This window comes from Lichtheimia ornata, assembly GCF_029851405.1.
Source record: "Lichtheimia ornata isolate CBS 291.66 chromosome Unknown scaffold00029, whole genome shotgun sequence".
Lineage (NCBI taxonomy): Eukaryota > Fungi > Mucoromycota > Mucoromycetes > Mucorales > Lichtheimiaceae > Lichtheimia > Lichtheimia ornata.
The window spans coordinates 133,239-145,915 of record NW_026695349.1 but is presented as its reverse complement, the minus strand read 5'-3'; the positions used below and the strand labels follow the sequence as shown (position 1 = coordinate 145,915).

At 43.6% G+C, this 12,677-nt stretch overlaps 5 protein-coding genes across 5 annotated transcripts; 2 read left to right on the top strand and 3 right to left on the bottom strand.

Moving 5' to 3' along the window:
- Positions 1 to 10: 10 nt before the first annotated feature.
- On the top strand, positions 11 to 803 carry O0I10_006543 (uncharacterized protein; the record flags this gene model as incomplete). The annotated part of the gene is made up of 3 exons (XM_058486570.1): positions 11 to 231; positions 315 to 428; positions 503 to 803. The coding sequence occupies 3 exons, from the start codon at positions 11 to 13 to the stop codon at positions 801 to 803; spliced, it is 636 nt and encodes a 211-aa protein (XP_058342641.1).
- A 59-nt stretch (positions 804 to 862) lies between these two features.
- Positions 863 to 3,328, bottom strand: O0I10_006542 (uncharacterized protein; the record flags this gene model as incomplete). Its single annotated transcript, XM_058486569.1, has 9 exons — positions 863 to 994; positions 1,055 to 1,235; positions 1,289 to 1,423; positions 1,479 to 1,739; positions 1,792 to 1,929; positions 1,988 to 2,086; positions 2,137 to 2,168; positions 2,221 to 2,466; positions 2,531 to 3,328. 9 exons carry the CDS (start codon positions 3,326 to 3,328, stop codon positions 863 to 865), a joined length of 2,022 nt encoding a protein of 673 aa, XP_058342640.1.
- A 902-nt stretch (positions 3,329 to 4,230) lies between these two features.
- O0I10_006541 (plasma-membrane proton-efflux P-type ATPase) lies at positions 4,231 to 7,313 on the bottom strand (the record flags this gene model as incomplete). Its single annotated transcript, XM_058486568.1, has 3 exons — positions 4,231 to 4,284; positions 4,347 to 7,029; positions 7,087 to 7,313. 3 exons carry the CDS (start codon positions 7,311 to 7,313, stop codon positions 4,231 to 4,233), a joined length of 2,964 nt encoding a protein of 987 aa, XP_058342639.1.
- A 2,312-nt stretch (positions 7,314 to 9,625) lies between these two features.
- Positions 9,626 to 10,519, bottom strand: O0I10_006540 (uncharacterized protein; the record flags this gene model as incomplete). The annotated part of the gene is made up of 1 exon (XM_058486567.1): positions 9,626 to 10,519. One exon carries the CDS (start codon positions 10,517 to 10,519, stop codon positions 9,626 to 9,628), a length of 894 nt encoding a protein of 297 aa, XP_058342638.1.
- A 1,270-nt stretch (positions 10,520 to 11,789) lies between these two features.
- O0I10_006539 (uncharacterized protein) lies at positions 11,790 to 12,477 on the top strand (the record flags this gene model as incomplete). The annotated part of the gene is made up of 3 exons (XM_058486566.1): positions 11,790 to 11,852; positions 11,929 to 12,054; positions 12,115 to 12,477. 3 exons carry the CDS (start codon positions 11,790 to 11,792, stop codon positions 12,475 to 12,477), a joined length of 552 nt encoding a protein of 183 aa, XP_058342637.1.
- Between the last annotated feature and the right edge of the window lie 200 nt (positions 12,478 to 12,677).

Below are 12,677 nucleotides of genomic sequence, written 5' to 3'. Positions count from 1 at the left end.
AGTGTTTGATATGTCCAGCTACGAGAAAAAAACCAGCAATCGCAAAGGCGACAATCGTAAAAAGGGCCAAGCTCACCAAAACACAACAGCTTGGAAGCCAAACAAGAATTCCAAAAAGACAAAGGAGATCAACGCCTTGCCAGTTTACGGATTGTGCCAGCGATGTACCGACGTTATCCTTTGGCGTAAGAAATACAGAAAATACAAGCCGTTGACTACTGTAAAACGATGGTGAGTTGATGATGAATACAACTTTCGAAGGATCAAAGGTTGCCCTGGATACGTCAAAGCTAATGCATAATAACTTGTGATAGCACCAACTGTCAAGAGAAGGCCATCAAAGAAGCCTACCATGTGCTTTGTGATAATTGTGCACGAGCCAAAAAAGTCTGTGCAAAGTGCTTGGAGAGCAAGGAGATTGTCACTGAGTATGTATACATACATGTGCATGTGTGGGAGGATGATGGATGATCAGAGGTTAATAGGCCTGTCATTTGTATAGTAAAAGCGAGATCAAGACGAATAAGGATATGCAACGTGAAGAGCAGGAACAAATGCGATTACTTAAAAAGATGCCATTGCGACAACAACGAAGCTACTTGAGAAAACTTGAACGAGGCGATGAAGTGCCCGAGCTCAATGAAGAAGATTTCGAAGACAGCGACTTTGACTTTGGCAGTGATTTTGACAGCGATTTTGAAGATGAAGATGATGATGATGAACGCAATGACCAGGAAAAGAAGACCACAGATGCAGTAGATGAAAAATTATCATCCAAGGCAGAAGCAAGCCTGAAGCTTTGAATAGAATTACATGTTTTTATTCCCCCAATCATCTTGTAGCATTATCTATTTGTATCTATCTATTGACCCAGATTTATAAACTTCCATCGTTTGCTCAATTCTCGTACATTTCTCCTGAATGGTAACCAAGACTCAAGTCCATTCTCGGGCACTTTCCAGGAACCCATTGGATCGTGGGTGATCGGAGTGATCTATAAAGAGCATATCCCTGTGTCAATGCCAGATCAAGAAAACCTCTAAAAAGAACTTACCATCAGCTCGGTGTGCCTTGTTTGTGCCTTTTGGGTATCCACATCACTGATTGTGAGCATAACATCCTCGCTTTCACTGTCGCCTTTGTATCGTGCTTCATCTCTAAATGATACTTCTAAAAGATCCATGGTGCCCATGTCGTCAAACTTCAATGATGGTAGGCAATCAAAGTCGGTGTATCTAGGTAGGAAAGTAAGTCATTTGAATCCCATCATCCTATAACAACAACATACCCAGTAAGTTCACATTGATCCACAGCCTCTTGTAATTCTGCTGGCATGTCTTTTTGTACCAAATGAGCAGGAACGGCTTGTCCACTACCGGCAAATAGCACATATTGTTTGGCTAATAATCGTAGATCCACATTCCTAAAAGTAGTCCATTGATCAGCACTTTGCCAACCATCATGTACCACACACCTACTTTTCCAATCCAATAATATCGATGGTGGATCGATTGTATTCGCCCATGACACGCTCCAGCTCAAGATCACCATCATCCTGGATAATGAATTCAATCTGCAAGCGTTTCAATTGGTCACTTGGTAAAGAAGAAGATGCCTGCCCACCAAAGTTGGGAAGTAAGTTCTTGCTGACATATTCCAAGATCACACGTCGTCGATAAGGGGAGGAACCAGCACTTATGACTGGAAGAAAAGATCGTGTAATCGTTGGCGGCGGTTGACTATACGTCGTTGTCAATAAAAGTTCCCTTGCAATCGTCACAACATGCATACCTTTGGAAAAAGATGTGCCTTCGATTGGATGTGGAAATGTAATCATGCAGCTTTTGGGTACTGAAATGGTGATGCAAAGGAGGTGTCAGGAACCGCATGCTTGCTTCTGCTGGGTTTTCAAAAAGTACATTGCCAAATCTATGCAAATGGGTCAGCTGCATGGTTCAAGTCATATGTAATCCATCCATCCATTTACCTTGCTTCCAAGCTGATATTAGCATGCACCGTCTCTGGTAAACTTTGCATCATGAGACGTCTAATAGCTGAATCATTCACCCAATCGTCCTTCTTTTCACTATATCGACGTATAAGCATAGGCTTAAAAAGCCACATGTGTCAACTTGCCTTTCCAAATGGTATAATCCTTTTGCAATAGACTAAAAAAACTTCTTTAGTAAGAGCATAAACCAAGAACGCGATTGTATTTACCTTTTCATCGCGTCCCAAGTTAATTCTACTCCAACCAGAATATTTGACAGTGACAGGCATGGCCTTAGCATCGTGTATAGGCGTAAAGGATAGAGTCGGCTTGTCCGATTCATTCGAAAGTTGTATATAGAGATCATCTGCTGCATCCAATGATTGAGTCGTTGTCAGGTCGAGATCCGCTAAGGTTTTGGCCAGCAACCATTTTGCATGATCAATGTCGTTGTTTGAACGTGCTGCCAATGTGAGCTACAAACAACATCCCATTTTCAGTCACTTGGAATCCCAGACTACTATTATTACAATGACATACCTTATCCTCTTGGACGGTGATAAACGCCTTGGTTTCTTTGGAGATGTGTGGAAGAAACGGCTTGATAGCATTGAGCACCTCATCGATAACGACACCTTCTTTCAATGGCGGCATGTTGATATGGTCGTTTACAATGGAAGATAGGTATTCTTTGATTTCCATGCGTGCAGCATCCACCGATCGGCTGTATCCTTCGATCATGTACTGGTTCATGTCGGCCAACACGGTAATCTGGACATTGTGCTTTTCCTCAATAGCTCTTAGCGTATCGCCATCCTCACCGATGATGAAAAAGAGCTCTTGTCGATTGGTTTTGCAATGGCGTTGCCTGCTATCCATTTTCTTTTTGATCGCCTGCTGACGCACCATTTCTCGGCTCTCAAATCCCCACACATGGCGTATGATCATATCAATGATTTGCTGCTTTCGATGTTGCTTGGATACGCGATGTTGTTGTGTCTGCAGATACTCTCGCAATTGCGGTACTGTGAACCCCTCGTTGAGCTGCTTGACAAGGTTGTCGTATCTCTCGTTGGTTAAAACATGCTGCTTCTTGCTCCTTGGACGAATCGCTTCAATCGATTGGATAAAATCGCTGGCTTGGTCATTATGCTGTTCACTGATCAACTGTTTGAAAAGACGATCGGCTCGATCGGGCTCGTTTTCTCGTACAAATCGGCTACAATGGAAATGTCGTCTTGTAGATACTCGTTTCGAAGGCTGAATGGCGTGGTTAAGCTGAACACGGCATGTTGCTGTTACCACTCGTTGCTTCGAAAAGAGTCTCCAACGCAGCATTGCCAAAAAGACTGAGGGAGAATGAAAGAGGTGGAAGACCTGTCAACAGCAAATGGCCGCAATGGAAGCAAGTCCGCACGTGGGCTTTACACCACACGCACAGCATAGCCTTTGGTCACATGATAATAAAGCAATGCTTCATCTGCAATAGCGCGAACGAATATCATGAGGGATTTGATTGTAAACAGGCCATGACAATGAAAATGTTGCAATCCATTATCTCTGGATTATCCCAAAGCTACATAGCTTTCACCCCCACCACCATTGAAGGTTAGACACCCGAATGCTGAAAAGATGAGCATCAGCAGTATCCCAAAGTTGTAGAAATGCAGTTTCCCAAAAATACAGAAAACAAGATACTCGAATTCTTTCCACGGTCTGTTACATTAGAATGTTACACACAGCAAATGCTATTAAAGAAAGCGTGTGTGTGAATTGCATGGAATCTTTTCATCGTTCCGCGGCCATCACAAGCATTCTTTGACCTTCTGCAATGGGCACATGATGATGATACTATCGCAAGTAAGGCTGTGGATGAAGCCGATAAGGTTGTACACACATGTGCAACTACTGCACAAAATGCCTCTTATACAAACAACATGGATCATGGCGATGATGTAGAGTTCTTAGATTCCCATCGTTGTTGTTTTGGTCATGTCAATGACAAAAAAGGCATCGTGTTGGTAAAGAAAAACAAATACAGACGTATCAAGATTGTGGATTGGTAGCTATCACAGGTACATGTATATATGTGTGTAGAGCAAAGAACAAGTTTTACAAGGCCACCCAGTGTGAGCAAAAGTTTCTTGATTATAGTTACATTCGAATAGTCTAAAATACAATAAAGAGAGCGGTGTACGTAGGGAGATTTTGTGTGCACATTGTACAGTAACAATGCCATCTCATGACTGATTGGCACCTGTGTTACCACTAAGGACTTGTGCGGCTTGGTTGGTCTAAGAAAAAGAACACTTTTTAGCGAACCCAATCCAAAAAAGGAGAAAAAAAGGAGACATACCTGAGCAGATGAGAAACGACGCATCTCGTTAGGATCCATAGAAAGCTTCTTGTTAAGCCCAAGCAAACGACGACCAAAGTTGCGAGGGCGTTCCATAGCACGAAGCGAACGTGTGCGGTTTGAATAAAAGCGTGCAGATGCTGAACCGGACATAACAGAGGAACGACGCGATCGAGTACCTTCTTGATGAGGCAAAGGTGCAATGTTCTTGGGACGGAAGAGACGTTGCATACCAAACTTGATTAAATCGAGTGGTGGGAACCATACAAAATTCCAAACCCATACGATACCAGCCCAAGGCCAACCACAGCCTTCAATGTTGGTAAAGCCCCAGTTGGCATAAACAGCAATGCAAGTAGCAACAATTTGGGCAACGACAAATGCCGACAAAAGTAGGGTCGATGGTCGTTCCATGAAAAAGAATCCATGAGAACGTGTCACAAAGATGAGACCTTGCGAAATGCTTGCCACTTGCAAATAGATGATCGAATGGAATACGGGATGATTTACATCATCATAGGTGCCCACACCAAACTTGGATTGGAAAAAGTTGGTCTTGTGGGCAACAGCAAAGAATGCAATGGTGGATGCTGCAAGATACAAGCCGTAAACGATAGCATAAGAAAAGATCTCAAATAGGTTCCAGCTATCTGGGAAAGGTGATGGACGCACACGATCCTTGGAAATAGTCATGATGGTACCATCATTGATGACGGCAATGATAAGAACAAGGAAAGGCGGGAAATCGAATTGGAAAGCAAAGCACATGATGGCAAAACCCACCACAATACGAATTGTCACCGAGCATGTGTAAATTGAATAATTACGCATGCGTTGGAAAATACGACGAGAGTGAATCAAGGCTTCAATGATCACTGATAAACCTGGTTCGGTCAATACAATATCGGCAGCAGAGCGTGCAGCATCCGATGCATCAGCAACAGCAACACCCACGTTTGATTTGGAGAGTGCTGGGGCATCGTTCACACCATCACCTGTCATGGCTGTCATGTGACCCATTGCTTGCAACCGCTCCACAATCTCGTACTTGTGCTCTGGATATACACCAGCAAAGCCGTCCGCTTGAAGTACCAATTCATCCACCGTTGAGTAACCTGAACCAGCTGGTGGGCCCTCCTTGAGAGTTTTGGAAAGGTACATGTTGTCACCCATACCAAGTCGACGACCCGTTTCCTTGGCAATAGCAAGCTGGTCACCAGTAATCATCTTGACTTGCACACCAAGTTCAATGGCTCGATCAATGGTCTCCTTGGTATCCGAACGAGGTGGATCGTAAATAGGCAACAAGCCAATCAACTTGAATCCCAAGCCTTCACCTTCAGGATCACCACTAGGGACTTCATCAACGGCAACAGCAAGTGAACGAAGGCCACGGCGTGCAAATTCATCAACATCATCTTCAAGCTGCTTGATTTGCTCATCGGTCTTGTCACGAGTGCATAGATCCATGATAAAGGCTGACATGCCTTTTGTTGCACGTAAAACTTTGCCATCCGATTCACGGCGATAGGTGATCTCTGTACGCTTGACAACAGGATTGAAAGGCTTAAAGTCGAGTTCTTCAATACCTTCACGAGCTTGCTTGGGATCGGGCAACGAGTTGACAATGCAAAAATCAATGGCATCTTGATTTTCGGTACGTGAAGCATAAGCAGAGATCAAAAGGATATCATCAATATCAGGTTCACCATAACGTTTCACTGTGGGCTTGTCGACAATGAGCTTGTTCAACGTTAAGGTACCCGTCTTATCCGAACACAAGATGGTAACGGCTGCCATTTCTTCAATAGCTGTAATGCGCGTAACGATGGCCTTGTGTTCAGCAAGTTGCTTAGCACCAATAGCCAGTGTGACCGACAACACCGTCGGCATGGCAATAGGGATACCACCAATGAGCAATACAAGCAAGTTGTCGATACCACGTCGATACTCGTACTTGAAAGCAGGATACATGACCAAGATTTCGACCACAAGGAAGATACCAATGCTGCACAAGCAAAAGTTACCAATGCGTGCAAGGATGGTTTGTAAATGGCCCATATCATCACCAGCTTCGCCAACCAATTTGGCAGCACGACCAAAGAAGGTGTTGAGACCAGTGCCAATAACGACGGCTTCAGCTTCACCTTGCTTGACGGTGGATCCAGAAAAGACTTCATCACCCGCTTCTTTGCCAACAGGTAATGATTCACCCGTGAGAGCAGCTTGATCAATGGATACAGCACCATGAGCTGTAATAAGACGACCATCGGCAGGTACAACATCACCGAGCTTAATGTTGATAATGTCACCAGGAACTAAACTTGCAGCTTCCATGGTCTTCCATTCACCATCACGCTTGACTTTGCATTCAGGTGCCAATGCATCCATCAAGGCCTTGACAGCATTGCCTGCTTGACGTTCTTCAAGAAAGCCGATCACCGAGTTGGCAAGCAACAGCAAAATGATACCCACAAAATCAGGCCAATCTGGTGGTCGACCACCACCATTGGATACAGCAATAGCAACAAGAGCAGCAGCTTCCATGACCCATGACAATGGATTCCACATAAAACCAAGAAATTGCAAGAAGGGGTTGACTTCCTTGGTCTCAATCTTGTTTGGCCCAAACTTTTCAGTACGTGCCGCTGCATCAGAGGAAGTAAGACCATCTAAGCTTGTCCTATAATAATAAATGTAAGTACCTTTCATCATCATGTAAGAATGATTTTCAACTTACTGCAAGAGGGCAAGCACGTCGTTCGTATCCATAGTTGACATGTCATACTTTTCCTTGTCATAGAGCTCCTCCACCGTGAGAGATTTCATATCGGGCATATCACCTTGGGGTTGTTGTTGCTTCTTTTCATCTTGAACTTCATCATTCGTGACAACTTGAGTCGACACAATCTCCTCTTTGGTATCGCCATTGGTAGGCTTTTCATTGCTTGGGTCGTCTGCCGCCATTATGCAAGAGCAAAACGATGATAGGAAAGAAGAAAAAGGGAGAAACCACGCGGGACACTTGTTTAAAGCTCAATGCAGCGGATCAAGTGATAGTGATAAAACAGGCACGATCCTGCGTGGAAAAAAGTGAGATGATAGATGGGAGCAAGAAGGTGTGATTAGAAAAAAAGGTACCTGCCGAGTAAAATGTTTGTTATATATACGACAAAATCTGATGGGAAAGTGATGCAGGTGCAGTGTATGTGTGTATGTGTCTCTTGCAACCACGAAAAAGTTTTACCCTGCTCCAAAGTGATCAGCGTACGTTCTTTTTGTCCTAAAAAGGACCTATACTGGTTCTACGTCGTGTGCGTGTGCAACTCAAAGGTGGATTGTGAAACATCCCCCAGCTTTATCTTTCTTTTTTCCATGTCGCCCCCATCCGATCAGCAGTATACGACTGAGGTATTTTACGTAAAGGGAAAAGGCGTACACAACACAAAAAGAGACATACACAAAGAGGAGATAACGACAACCATCCCTTAATAAGCAAATCACTCCGCCTCTTGTTTCCCATCACCCATACCTGTGCTCTCATGCTTTCGTCAAGTATGCAAAACACGCTGCACACAATGAAAATTGATAGCTGCTTCTGTTTTCATAGCTGATGCAAAATGCATGCGAGTCGCCGTCATTGCTACATGCTCATGTAAAAGATCAAGAGCTCTGAAGCAAGCTGCCAATTGTTCATGCATCATCATCATCATCATCACCAACAAGGAAGCTGTTGGCATCACAAAAGATAGGAAGGCGTAATGATGATCTTTCTTTTTCCTCCATCTAATCAGGTTCAAGATCATCTTACATGATACTCTCTTCACTTGGAATGCATTGATCCTTTAACGTAGATACAAAAACAAATGGCAATGAGAGGGTAATGGATCGCGATCACACACAAGATGATCGGTCTTAATTCACCCCGATCGATTGTAGCATGATAGAAATCTCAAATCCCGACCGTGTCGTCATGGCGCGTGCGCAACGGAGGTGTATGAGAGGGGGAAATCAATGATGCGACAAGTCAAGGACCATCTTCTCCCACGTGTCGAGCACATTTTTCAGCCGCCCGTGTATTGAATATCTCATATTTGAATCACACACAGAGTGCCCCTTGTCTCTTACTTCCATTCTTGATCACGCACATATACACACCATAATGACCTGACGTCATGTTGTATTCTTGTCGAGTGCCACCATGTTGAAAGAAATAATCACCTTTCGGATTCAAAAGACTACAAAGTTGGGTTGAATGAATGGCCCCAAGAAGCGAAAATTTACAATGCTATTATCTTGGGAGGGTAAACCTTTCTTAGCTTTTTACTTCGGATGGGGGGTATGTCCGGTTTCCGAATGGGAAGGTAGTTTTACCACGCATGAGGTAGTAGGCGTCCATATACACTATCAACAAGTACCACCTTCCTCTGACGCTTTTTGGACCAACACACCACACGTATGCCTTCATGGTAATCGTGATTTACACGTTCCCCCTTTCAAAAAGGGTAGATCGGATTGGCATACAGTTGAGCGAAGATGATGATATTCAATATTCCCACATCCATCCCAGACAAACATTTGCATCAGGCCCATACAGAGTTTTATCGATTGTCGTCATCATTAATGGTGCGATAACTGTCAGACGGCCAAATAGAGAGGTAATGTGGACTCCAACTCACATGTGTGCGTTGTGTGTGTGTGTGCATGCATCCGCTCAGCATTTTTAGGGTGCCACAAGAAGAGTCTTTTTTACTATCGACGGCTGATCATGTGGCGAAGGGAAAAGAAAACACCACGTTGCCACAAAGGCGTCCAATTTTAAACATGGTTTGCCTAGGACAATGAATACACCTGCATTAGCCTAAAGTTTCATATCCGAAACACAATTTACGGATTCCATTCCCCACATTGCGTAGCAAATAGCAGCTACAACGTCATGAACATGATATTGGATTGCACTAAACGAGGGAGAGGTATCCTGCTGTCATGGTTACGATTTGGAAAAGTTCGCCAACTTGTCGATGAATGCTTCCAATTCATTGTCTAGAACGCGTATGCACACAACTTTGGTTTTTGTTTTGATGCGTTTCACAAAGCACACGCCTCGCTAGGTATGTCATGATCTGCTCTCCTATAGTAGATCAGCCATTCTTTGTATTCACAAAGTCCAACTACTACTAATGTCGCTGCCATTATCCATCCCATATTTCAATCCAACTTTGAGTAAGAAAACCATGTTGATTTATATACACAATGCTATGATGTACAAGAGGTGAAATTTACTTGCTGGTTAATAAGGAGGAGGACGAGGTCAAGCTATGGTTAATGGGTGAATCCAAGCGAAGTACTGATGGTAATCGAGCCGAACCACGTGATGGAAGTAAACGCATCAAGCCAACCTCACTTTTTCTAGGCCAAATGAGCCACCAAGGATCACATTGGAATGAGATAGGTTGCATCCACCGCTCCCCAGGTCTTGACTTTAGCCGGTGTGTAGGTGTATCGTGTACCTTGTAGGAAAACATGGCTGATTGTCCATCCACGCGCTTATCATACTGCTGGGTAAGCGCATACTTAATATCCAGTTTCAGCGGCTTGCTCATTATGGAATCCAGCACCATAATGTCTGCATCGCCTGCAGGTGATTCATCCAAAAGAGATACCCGATACAAACTTGGTTTGCGTAACACCTTGGAGCTGAACATCTGGAACGACAATCCTGGTTCAACAGGGACAAAAATAAACATTGATCCATTGTTGTTCTCATGCTTCTCGAAAATCATGTCGATAGAAAACTGCCACCGAGATTCTTGATCGAAAAAGAGACGTAAACGTGATGGGCTGGCATGGCCTTTCAATGCACTGCATAAAAAGGGTGATCGCGAAGGAGGTGGTGATGATGGAGGTGGTGATGCCAGATACTCGGCAAGTGCCTGTACACCGATGTGGTATAAGCGAGTGTTCACAACGCTGATTACAAGCAGATCACGCAATCCAAGTTGACGAAGGATATGTAACACAAGCTCATTAGGGATATTGTTAAACGATGACGATGAGTCTGCTGATGATGGTGGTTGTTGTTGTTGTTGACGATAGGAGAAGGAGGAGGAGGAAAGTGATGTCAAGGTGGTGCTGTGACTATTGGATTGCAATAAAGTATTGAAGAATGTCATATCTATCACCCTTGCAAAAGGAAGAAAAGAGTAGGTGCTGGGTAATGGAGATGCAACAAAAGAAAAGAAAAGAACGGAAGAAAAAGAGGAAATCCGAGAAGGTGTGAGATAGGGTTAAAGGTGAGTGTTTCAAGCATGATGTGCTTACCCCGCATTTCATTGGTCAATGACGATCATCTGCTACCAATAGACACTCGCACCTTTCCATTGCATGGATGACACAGAGTAGTAATACAGCCAAGGAGATAGTAGTAGCCATGTGGCAAGAGCACCCAAGAATGGTCCTTCATGCATAAATCGGGGTCATAAGAGATATCCATATTAAGGACAAGCAAGGACTATAAGCAACAATGGCATACCATCAATACAAAGGGAGCAGCACTAGCACGCAAAAGGCACCCAGACATACACGAGAAAAGGGGTCCTTCTTTGCTCTTGGATCGGCATTGTCCTTCATTTTGCAACATTGTACAAGCCATCGGCAATGGAGTTCAGAGATGGAATAGCAACAGCTGTCATTGACAATAAACGTTCCTCTTCTTGCGAATCGCAGCAAATGGGTTGGGTGCAAGGTGTCTTATCATGAGTGCAGTCTTTCGGAAATGTTGTTTGACAGGCCGATAATACCAGCTCAAGAAGAAGAAAGAGCTTCATTTATCAACGTGATGACGTCCAAATGATATCGCCACATCAACCATACGCTCATTACATGTATCCAAGCATGTCAAACAATGGGGGGGGGTTGATCTATATTGGTGTCTCACTACTACGGTCTCTGAATGATGGGGAGGAATAAAGAATACGTGCTATCATCTAAGACGAGTTGAAGAGCCAAATAGATATAGTTACACATTTCCAGAAACGTCTCTCCATTCATCATGCCAATACAGCATTCTTTATTCTTTCTTGATCGCCGTCATACAACTTCTCAATTGCACGTAGTAGCATTACTTTACTTGTTATGCATGGCTCAACCATAAAGACAAAGATGAAATACAAGCCATTACTTGTAAGACGATGTATGCAATGTCGTTTTATAGAATCTAGACGAAGAATAAAGTGGATGAGTCGGCGTTATTATGCTTGCAAAGAGAAGAGAGGAAAAAGAACGTCATGGGTTGATCATGCAATTATCGTTACACAACCAATCACAGACCACCTGTGAAACAATGAATGCTGTCATCATGATGAAATGACACGCGGTTATAAAAGATGCTTTGATTCATCCATGTTATACCCTATCTTTCATACCACACACATCCACGAAAAAATGTTTGCACGTAATTTGATTGTTGCTCGCCCCGCCGCTCGCTCGATCTTGTATAATGTCCAAGTATGTGTAGTATGCTGCATGCGTTGTTATTACAATGGTATTCTTTTATTGACCCTTGTTCAATTTCGATCTTCAGAGAAATAAGAGCACCTTCGAAAAGGCAAAAGACCTTGGCCATGATGTGAATCTCAAAGCCGGAAAGGGTGCTGAAAAAGTATTCGAAAAGGTGAAGCAAGCCACTGGAAAAGCTGAAGGATTCACAGTGAGTAAATCCAACTATTGAATCCATATAGATGCTGATTTCCTTTCCCCTACTATGTAGCATCATCCTGGTCAATCAGTCAAATCAGCAGCTGAAGAAGCCAACCTAAAAACAGGTCAAGGATTGGCCAAAGGCATTGAAATGGCCGAGCACGCTGCCGAGAGAACAAGAGAAGCTGTTGGTCTAGGCAAAAAGAAAACGCAAGAAGCAGCTGAAAAAGTGCAACGTGATGCTGAAGGAATGCGACGAGAAGCTGAAAGCCAATTTAGCGAGTTTCAACATGAAGCTAAAGGCAAAGCTAAAGAGTTCCAACATGAAGCTGAAGGAAAGGCCAAACAATTCCAACATGAAGCTGAGGGTGCAGCAAAAGAGGCAGAGAGCAAAGCTCGTCAAGCTTATGAGGATGCCAAAAAGAAGTTGTAGATTTATAGGTGTATGGTCAATTGTAAATACATGTTTATTGTCACCCCATCATAAAAGCAATGCATGTATATAATGTGTATCCATGTTGTTGGGTAGGCCATGTTTCAGTTGCTATGTATTGGATCAGCGCTTGGGTCGCCATGGCACGCGTCCTGGAGAAATGGGTCGCGTCTATAATGTGGTCGCGTTTCTTCGTCCGC